Here is a 10,943-nt window from a genome sequence, read left to right as displayed (position 1 = left end):
ATGCAAAAATGTAACAAACGAACTAAAAACGATAAAACTAAGCGAAAATAATAATAAAATGCTAATAAAATGAACTAAAATCCTAAGCTAAGAGGGACATAAATGTCACTCATCAAACTCCCCCAAGCTAACCCTTTGCTTGTCCTCCAGCAAAGCTAGAATGAGAAACGGGGAGGAGAATGAGCTTATTTATTAAAAATCAAAATTACGAAAATAAGAACTACAAGAATGCACACTAACTCACTTTCGTAGGAATCACGGTTGCATTTAAGCGCATGCAACAAGCTCTTTGAACCCCACAATCGCTCATGAGGGCGAGTGGGATCTCGCAAGGGTTTCCAAAGAGAAACACCCATAACTCTTCCAAAATTTCGAATCAAGGCAAGACCTAAAATGAAAAACAAACCAAGAAAAAGAAAGAAAAGAAAAGAAAAAGAAAAGAAAGGAAAGGAAAAGAAAAGAAAGAAAAAGAAAATGAAAAAGAAAAACGAAACTACAAAACTCAAGATAAGGGCCTTTATTATGGAACGAGCACAAAAAGAATGCTAATATTACTAACTAAATAGACGCAAGCACGCTAAACAATGTCCTAAATCGAGTCAAAGATTCAAATGCCAAGCAAAGTGAACTAAGGGTAAGCACTTATCAATTCCCCTACAACCGAGCATACCACGTCAAATCTCTAGATCATATCCCCCCTTGAGAATAGCGTCCCGAGACACCACGAAGGCGCCGGAAAACAAGATTAGGCTACCCGACATCTTAGCATGACAATCCATTCCATAAACTTGACCAAATCCTCCCTCCACCGACAATGACTCAACTCAAAAGGGTCAAGAGGACTTTTTAGGGTGTAACGTAGGCTAGGGGTAAGGTGTGGAACAAATTTGGTAATTTGGTGCTCATACCTAAAGTGAAGCGCAATAAGAACTCAACTCAAGCAATTTGAACCAAAAACAAACTCATACCACTTATTGGGGCACCCCCAAGCTTATTCAACAACAATTCTAAACTACAACTCTTTTTGCACTTTTCTTGATTTGATTTTCTCTTTTTTTTGTGTTTCAATTGAAACTTTTCTTATTGCCTTGTTTTTCTCTAATTTTGGCTTTTTTCAAAACTTTTGCTTTTTCTTATTTATTCACTATATACAACATACTTTCCAAACTTTGCAATTCATGCCAATAACAATCATTCCTCTACTTTGCATAATCATTCAAAACCAACAAGCATCATAACTCAAAGCTTCACTATCACTTCTAAGGGTGAAAATATAACAAAGGCTATTAGGCTTGTAATGTGCTCATAAGAAATGAAGGGTCAAGGCTCAAATGGCTAGCAAGGGGGCAAATGCAAACAAAAACATATGAGAAAAATAGAAAATAAAGTCCTAAACTAGAAAGAAAAAATAGTCACCAAAAGAAATGCCTCTATCGTCCCCTAAAGTAGTTCGGTCGCGGCCTCGGGAAGGAAATAGTCAAACTCGGGAGATAAGAAAGTCAATGCTAAGGATCCATGCCACTCAATATATGTAAACAATGTGTTTGGGCTATTTTGAACATGAACCTCACATGGGAGTAAATACCACTCTCTCCGGTTTCAAGTCACTAGAGAGATCGACACCATCTTACCACAAGCCAAGGGTTCAAGACGCATGCTACCCAAAGTTCAACCAACTTTCTTGACACCTAAATCCTAGATTCGACCCAAGACATTGAAAACCGTGCAAACATCTACCAATTAGGAATAAAAACATTCTAACCTACAAGTTCCAATTTTATTTGCCCATATCAAGAATAATGCCTAAAAATCTAGAAAAGCTTGCCTTGACAAAGATCGAAAAGGAAACAGAAAGAAATAAATGAAAAAGAAAATAAAGAAAATAAAAGAAACTAAACAAGAAATATGCACAAAATCCAAAATATTCACAAAATCAAGCAATCCATCACACGGAAATCAAAGTAGCAAACAATAGAATCTCCCCCCAAGCTCGAATTAGGCCATGTCCTCAAGGCCTAAAACGAAACTAGGAGGGGCACGGCTACCCATCCAACCAATGCCCCGCAATAACGATGCCCGACCCAAAGAATGCATGTGAGTTAGAAGGATATTACCGGTGATGACGTGGGAGCAAGTCCCGCAAAGAACCGTAATAACGAACGAACTCACCAATAGGAATAGCCGGACATGGCAAAGATGGATGCAAAGATTTCCGCATCAACAAAGCTTGAGCCACAAAAAACTTCAAAAATCAAGAAAAATTAGTATACATGGGCCAAATGGCCAACACCTACGGGTTGCCTCCCGAGAAGCGCTCTTTTTACGTCATTAGCTTGACGCCTCTTACTTCTAGTAAATACCCCGACAACGATCGCAATAGTTTGTCATATGCAATGGCAAACATTTCCAATATTAACAAGTAGGCAAGAGTCAAATGAGATGCAAGCACAAACTAAAGCGCAACTCTATGCCTACAAGGGGTAGGGAACCAAAAATAAGAAAAACCAAAATGAAAAACGAAAGAAATACTCCCTTCTTTTTGCTCCTTTGGTAAAGGAGAATCATTAGGATCAATAGAGGAAAAGGAATTCTCAAGCGGTGGGAGTCTTGACAAAAAGGGAAAAGAAATGGGAAATGAAGGATAAATGTTGAGTTTCTTCTTTCGGAAAGGGGAATGAGGGAAGGGAGTGGGAACAAAAGATTCACAAACAACTTCACTCATATCACATAAAGCACAAGAAATCTCAACATAAGATCCTTCATTCACTTTAAAATCTTTTTGGTTGGCACGTTCTTTCTTTTCCTCAATTTGAATCGATTTAAACACTTCAAGGCAAAATGGAGCAAATAGATTTTCATCACCATCATCGAGGAATTCACTCAAAGAGGAACGAGTAGGAACAAACTCTCCAATACTCAACTCCTCAATGTCATGCATCATAGGTGGCAATGTAGCCTCAAACTCATCTCTTCTCCATGAAACATCCTTAATAGATTCTTGCAATAGGTTAGAAATTCCCAAAAAGCCTTTTACAACTTGTTGGGACATGACTTCAAATGAACTCAAACAAGATTCTATTCTTAGATCTTCTTGAATTTCAAGATATTTTATGAAAACAAGCCTCATAATTAATGATTTAGGAGGTTCAAAATTCAAAGAGCTTAGGAAATTATCATGGAGAAAGAGAAGATCATCAAGCGAAATCGATTTGTCATTTTGAGCAACAAGAGAATTTGCCATTTTTTTGGTTTGTAAAGAAAAAGAAAATGAAAAATGAACTAGACTAGCGAACTAGAATGAAGAATCAAACAATGATGCAATTCCCCGGCAACTTTGCCATTTTGATAAGGCGTTTTTCCGTCGTTGAATAGAAATTCACCTCACCAAACAAAATTTATAAAACATCTAACTAACCGGCTATATGGACCATAGCGGCAAGTATAGGGATCGTCCCATAGGAATGGATATGTTTCACTTATCAATCAATGCGTTCACAAGCTAGTTCGGATGGAATTTGAGTTTTTTGAAACAATCTAATCTAAGCTAGAAATGCAAACAAATAAAGGAATTCTAGAGGAATCGGGAATCGGCAATGGAGTCGAATCAAAGAAATAACAAGGTCAAGATATTCATGAATATGCAACGACATAGCAATTAGGGGAATGAAAACTAGTGACGTGCTCGCCACCTCTCGGATATAGCACGCGAAGCAACCTAGCCTATGGAAAGCTTTCGAATAGTCCTAAGCTAGATTAGCAAGCATATAATAGGAACTATCATTCACTTGCATGAATTAGGCTCACAATGTCTTGCCAAACCTAAATCATACATTCCAATCAAATTCAATCAAGTAGCATTTGCAACTACTACTCAATTGATCATGGAAAATCCTAGCACTAAATCACATTTAATCACAACATCAATCATGAATTTTTCCTAAAATTCCCCAAATTCAATGCCAAGGCTTCATTCCTAGCCTCTAGACTAAACTACTCAATTAGCATGAGTAACATCAATATTAAACTAATATTAATCCTAATCATGAAACTAGGTAATTGAAACAATAAAATTCAGAAAATTAAAACCACAAAAATTGGGGAAAAATCAAGAACATTCAAAGCATGAAACTAATTCTAGAAATCAAAGCATAAATGAAATTAATGAAGCAATTAAAGAATTAAAGAACAAAACAAAAGAAGAATTAGAATTATACCTTGAAATGAAGAAATTACATCAAACTTGAAGCACAAAAATGAAGAACAAAACTCAAAGCAAAAGGAAGGAAATCTGAAAATTAGATGATTGAATTGAATTTAGAAACAAGAATTTGAGGCTAAGAATCCTTAATCCTAATCTCTAATCTAAGCCCTAAACTAATTCTAGAGAGAGAATTCTAATTTTGAAATCCTAAAACTAATTACGTGTTTTACAAAATGAAAGCCTCATTACAAGTTGCTGCGATTTTCGTATTTATAATAGCAGCCCGGAATCGTATTCGACCGCACAATGGGTGTTGTGTGGTCGCACAAAGTGTGTTCGGTCGCACAAGAGAAAGCATTCGGCCGCACGCCATAAATCAGAGTTTCTGTCAGAGAATTCCAATCTGTTCGACCGCACAGCAAGCTTAAATTCGCTCGCACAGCAGGCAATTCGATCGCACAGGCTGCTGCGAGGTTGCTGCGCCCACAGTTGCTATTCTGCTGCGCTTCTTGCTGCGTGTTATGCTCGATGTATGCCTGCTATTTTACGTGCAGTGCTGAAGTGTTGTGGCAGCTAATAAAGCTCACGTATAGCCACAATCAAGGGGTTGCAAGGTGATGAAAACGAGCCCAAGGGGCTGCTGCAAGGACACGAATACATCAGCTATAGACACAAGTACAAGGCTGCTGTTTTGCGTGTTACTTCTGCTGTTTGTAGTTGTTGTTCTTGTGTGAAATACTGCAGTTCTGGAGCTGCTATCCCTTGCTCTTGTACAGACACTATCAAAGGGCTGTTTGGTGATGAAAAAGAGCTTAAAAGGGGCTGCTGCAAAGCCTTGAACAGCAGCTAACGATGGCTGTTTGTGTGTTGTTTGTGTTGCTGTTTATGTGCACTTGTGGCTGGACTTTTGGGGCTGTTGTAACCTTGTGCATAGCTGCTATTCTTGTCTTGCTAATCCCCTTTGTTGCTGCTGTTGTTCGTGCACTTGGTAGGCAGCCAAGTAGATTGCTTCACCTAGCACAATCAATATAAATCGTAGAGCATTTTATTAAAAATCGAAAATCAAATTATTAATTCGTTTAACATTTTTGCAAATCGTACAACATATAACTCGTCGACAAGCATAATGACACAATATTAACACGTTAATACTCAAAACGAACCTTACGCAATGAGAATGCGCAAAAAAGGCATATTTAGAGCAAACACGACTAAAATATGCGCAGACGAGAAAATGTAACGATAAATGCAAAAATGTAACAAACGAACTAAAAACGATAAAACTAAGCGAAAATAATAATAAAATGCTAATAAAATGAACTAAAATCCTAAGCTAAGAGCGACATAAATGTCGCTCATCAGGCGTAAAACGTTTTCATTGTAAAACGATTTTCCATGGAAAACAGTTTTCACGGAAAAACACAATTTTAAACTAGTTTTCATTTGTTTGGTAACTTAAAGGAAAATGGGAGAAAATGGTGAAGATTGAGGGGAAGAAAGGAGAAGGAAAAGTGGTTTCCCTCCCTTTCAAATGGAAAAGGGTTTTCCATCTTTGAGAGAGTAATGGAAAATTGTTTTACATCCCTTACCCAACCAAACAACGTAAAATGGTTAAAAAAGGAAAAATCGTTTTCCATGTAAACGTTTTACGCCCTACCAAACGGAGCCTAACTGACTTCTGATGTTGTCAGGCAGCGACGCTCGAATCCTTGCGATTTGATCTGGTTTCGTCGGGTCTAATGCGACCTCGTCGATCTGTTGGTCGTCTGGCTCATCTGTGGTCGACCCAGGCTGTAATTGCTAGATGGAGGATTTTGATGGTTTTAGTGCGGTTTCGTAGTATTTCTTTGCGTCTCTTTGCTGTCCTTTAATCTCCATGACGCCCCATTTGGTTGGGAATTTGATTGGTTGGTGGTACGTTGATGGCACTGCTTTCATTTTGTGGATCCATTGTCGTTCCAAGATGACGTTGTATGATGACGGGCTGTCGACGACGTTGAACTTTGTCATGATGTTGACTCCTTCTTCATAGGTGGGCAATGATATTTCTCCAACAGTTCGCAACGACTCTCCACTGAATCCTACCAGGACTGTTGATCTCCTGATGATGTTTTTTTCCTCGAGTCCCATTTCCTGCAGTGCCCCCAAGAGCAGTACGTTTGCCGAACTTCCGTTGTCGATCAATATCCTTTTGATCAGAGCGTTGCCTATTAGGAGTGTTATTACCAGTCCGTCGTGATGCTCCCGCTGCGTGTCTACTGAATCTGAGTCGTCGAAGGTGATAGTCATCGCTGTTAAGGATTTGTTTAGTGCGATCTCGTCCTCTGTTTGCCCCTCTTCAACGGCTCTAGAATCTCCTCTGTTAATCTTTTTAGCTGCAGAAGAGGTTAGTCCACAAATATCTGAACCACCAGAAATAACTTTTACCACTTTGTTGAACGTAGGTGGGTCCGGTCGGTCGCTGCTCGCTGTTGGGTCGAGTTGGGCGGTTTTCTCCTTGTTGAAAGTCTCCTTCCCTTTGTCACTCAGCAGCTCCTTCAAATGCCCCCGTTTCAGGAGAAACTCGACCTCCTTTTTATGGGAGATGCATTCCTCGGTTTCGTGACCGTTGTCGCGGTGGAAGTCGCACCATTTGCTCATGTCTTTCATGGAATCTGGTCTGTCGCTTTTCCGGGGCCCACCTGGCTGTTCCACCTACATTTTGAAGGGCGTTCACTACGCCTCCGATGTCGGTGTTGAAGCCGTAATCGGAGATGTTGGGGTGATCGGCCCGTTCATTCCTGTAAACGTTGTTAGTATCATCATATTGATTGACATTTTGTACCTGGTTTTGGCGGTTGTACGGTTGGTGTCGCCAGTTGTTGCTCCTCGGGGTGTACGATCGTCTATCGCTGCTGCCCCCTGTCGACCGTTGAGATGTCGTCCGTATGACTTCGTCGTCTTCAATTCGCATCTGGGCGGTGGCTCTCGATCGTACTTCCTCGAAGGTTGCACAGGGGTATTTGGTTATTTCCCGGTACAACTCCGAGTTGGGGATGAGACCTCTTTTGAATGCTTCGATGGCTGTCCTGACATCATAGTTTTTTATACTAATTTTTTCACAATTAAAACGGCTAAAGTAATCGCGTACCGACTCGGTTTGTTCTTGGACTAACCGATATAGATCGCTGGTTTGCTTTTGCAACTGGCGACTGCTAGCGAACTGTTGATAGAAGGCGTTGATGAGGTCAGAAAGGCAAGAGATGGATCCGGGAGGGACGTTCATGAGCCATTCCAAAGCTGCTCCGTCGAAGGTACCACCAAATGATTTGCACATGACAGGTTCGACCAGGTCGTATGGGATTCCGATCTGCCACATGCGCTGCTTGTAGAAATTGATGTGCCTGTAGGGATTAGATGTTCCGTCGTACAGGGTTGTCCAAGTGGGGAGTCGAAGTGTGTGTGGAACTGTTACTCTGGCGATTGCTTCACAAAATGGCAACGCTGCGTATCCGTTAGTTGGCTCTGTCTCTACTGGCGTAGGTGATCCTGGCAGCTTGGTCATTGACTTCATCAGGCGAGAATAGTGCTTCGTCATGCGCGCGTCCATCTTGTTCAGGCGCTGCGTCACTGGGTCAGGTGCCGCTCCATCTTCTTCTTCGTGGGGCTCCTCATCGTCGGTCAGATCTTAGAAATCGTCGGGCATCTCGAATGTCAGCTTTTTTGGTTTCCCACTGGCCTTGTAGCGCGATTGTTACTTGGTACTTTTCACAGATTCGAGCTCGTTCAGCAGGTTTTCAATAGAAGCTCTCTCTTGGGCCACCTCTGCCTGGGCCTGATCATAGGCTGCCTTCATCTCTGCGAGCGTCATATCTTCAGAAGTCATGGTGTGAGAGGTGATTTTGTGTGAAACCTAGTTAATGTCCCCACAGACGGCGCCAAACTGTTTATGCCAAATTTCGTCTAGGGGCGACACTTGGCTTGGGTCGAAACTAACTAAACAATGAATATGGAAAGCAAATAAAGGAGACACGACACAGAGAGATGTTGACGCGGAAAACCCAGGAATAAGGTAAAAAACCGCGGATAGCTTTGAGGCTACCAATCCACTAAGTATCCTAAGTAACGTATGTAATAGTTTATGCTTTTGTAAAAGAAATAGCTAATGCAAGGAATGCTTTAAAGTAAGAGAATAACAATCGCTTGAATGCTTGAGAGCTTGAGTTAACTTGTGTTTTCTGATGTGCTGCCCCTATGCTTTTATACGTAGAAAAAAACGGCATCATTGGTTGGAAGAATCCCTAAAAGATAGGGATCTTCTAATGGCAGTTGCCCATGATCCTCTCCAATCTCCAACAACTTCCGCAGTCTTTGGTAACTCCTTAGAATCATTCTATTTACGTGACGGCGCAGTATATCTTGGGCTTTGGGCTTGGATCTTGACCTATCTTCGCTTATCTGCCTGTCGATCGTCGCTGGTCCTTTGTCTCCAATACCTCGTCGCTGGTCTTGTGTCGCCTAGGCCTTGTCGTCTGTCGTCATACTCGACACATTCGTTTGGCACGATGTTACCGGCGACATGACAATACCTGGATGACACGACATGATCAAACGTTAAAGCAGTTATGTCGTTAGTCCAAAAAGTGGGATAACAGAACCTAAGGCCGGTTTGTCCAAAAATTATCTTTGGTAAGCGTGATGTAACCTTTTGTATATTGTTGTATTTAGCATGTTGGGTGATGAAAGCAATAAACACGTAAAGCATCATCACAAATCGAAAAAGAATTATTGAAATGCGTACAACACCGTTTAGGTGCAAAACCACATCGCCTTGAAAAGGAGGGTAAAGGGTGCGTTATTGAAATTGCTATATTGAAATTGCGGTATTGAAATTGCGATATTGAAATTGCGGTTTTGAAATTGCGATATTGAAATAGTACTATTGTATTTGAAATCCAAACGCCAAGAAACTTCTTAATAATAAGTGCGCCCGACACGGATTGAATTCTTAAAAAAAATCTTAACTTTAGATGAGTTGCTCATCTTGAAGTATCATTGATTTGGAATATCGAAATAGAACTTGAACTTGAACTTGAACTTGAATATAGAACTTGAATATTGAAATTAGGAGGGTTTGTTCTTAAATATTATACATTTTCATGTTAAAAGGCCTCACCTTTAATATGCTCCATGACTTGAAATTGATTCTAGTTTAAACAGAAGTTGATCTCATTTAAACATCATTGATATTGAATGTAGAACTTGAATATTGAACAGAAATTTGGATATTCATGTGTTCTAGTTTGGAAAAGGGTTTGCACTTTTCCAAACATCCTTGAACTTTAGATTTGAATGATGATTGTTGTAAGAAACACTATCAAGAATGAAAGTCTCAACTTACTAATCATATTTTTTTGGAAACTAAGCATAAAGATTGAAACTTGAAACTTGTAAAGGGAGTTTGGAAGATCATTTGAGGGGGGGTTTAAAGTATGAAATCCCCTCAAAGATTACTCCTTTTGAGACATCTCCTAGTTCAAGTGAGTATGAACATCATAAGAACATCATAAGATTAGTAAACTTGAAATAAGAAAGGTAGAAAGTTGGATTAAATCATGGTGATTTGTGCTAGGGATTTGTTTTTAACTTGTTAGGTTTAGGATGGATTTCCGTTTTGTACTTCCAATTGCTTTGATGCTTGGAAAAATTGTAGGGAAAATTGAAGGTTTTTGAAGATTGGAATTGTGTTTGAATTTAAGAGGAAAAATGTGTATCACGACGTTGTATTAAATTCTCTCCTCCTCCAAATCTGGTGGAATTGAAGGGTTTAAATAGGGAATTAGTCGGCTAAACAACAAATCACGTGAACTCCAGGTGCAGGGGCTGGGCCAGGTGCTGCTGACGTGGTGTAGGTGCCGCCAAAAGAAGGACGATGACATCGTCCTCCTTGTACCGGGGGGTTGTACCTTTGTATGATATTGGAGCTTAGTGTTTGCTTGGTGGTTAAGGCAAGAATTTGCGACTAAAAACCCCCTTTTGAATTCGAGATTTGTATTTCGATTCGGTTTTACGGGACGAGGTTCGGCATGCTCGGTTTTGTGGGTCGGCGCCCGATTTTGGACTGCTTAATGGCATTTTGATTGGAAATGACCTTGTAAAACCAATGGAGAGGTCCATTGGGTGAGATTGTGTTTGAATTTTGAAATTGAATTTTGTACCGAGTTCCGAAGTGGAAACGGGCTCGGTAGTTGGACTTTAGATTTATGATTTTGGAATACATCTTAGCAATTGGGACTTCCGCACGGAGTTGTACAAAACACCTAGCAAAGATAATGGTTTCATCATCATCCCATTAGGGGTGACACGAATTAGGTGTCTACACATTTAAACATGAAATCATATTCCCCTACTCGCCTTAATAAATTTCCAGATCTAACCAATTAATAAAACTAAATCTCGATCGTAAAAATCATTAATTTAGGGTTTTCGGCATTAGGGTTTATAATTAAACTTTATGAATGAATTAAATTTTAAATCATCATAATAATTATAAAAATTCAGTAGGACAAGTTTTAATTAATTATAAGTCGAGTAGCAATTATAATTTATTTTTAAAGCCGTAACTATTCATGTTTTAATTGATTAAACACAAAACACTTTTCGATGTGAATTTCTCAACTCTGAACTGGTGAGACCAAATTAGAACGTCGATTCCAATCGATTAAGACTTAGAAAAATCGAAAATCCGACACTTTTCGAAAAC

The 10,943-nt window shown here is 39.8% G+C and overlaps 1 protein-coding gene across 1 annotated transcript; it reads right to left on the bottom strand.

Moving 5' to 3' along the window:
- Positions 1-6,001: 6,001 nt before the first annotated feature.
- On the bottom strand, positions 6,002-6,841 carry LOC110788520 (uncharacterized). The gene has a single exon (XM_021993160.1). It carries the CDS (start codon positions 6,839-6,841, stop codon positions 6,002-6,004), a length of 840 nt encoding a protein of 279 aa, XP_021848852.1.
- Between the last annotated feature and the right edge of the window lie 4,102 nt (positions 6,842-10,943).

This window comes from Spinacia oleracea, chromosome 4 (genome assembly GCF_020520425.1).
Source record: "Spinacia oleracea cultivar Varoflay chromosome 4, BTI_SOV_V1, whole genome shotgun sequence".
NCBI classification, from domain to species: Eukaryota; Viridiplantae; Streptophyta; class Magnoliopsida; order Caryophyllales; family Amaranthaceae; genus Spinacia; species Spinacia oleracea.
This window is presented reverse-complemented; position numbering and strand designations above follow the sequence as displayed.

What these genes read in the sequence shown, in the direction of transcription:
- LOC110788520 (XM_021993160.1), bottom strand. Translation starts at nt 6,841, where the DNA reads ATGAGCAAATGGTGCGACTTCCACCGCGACAACGGTCACGAAACCGAG.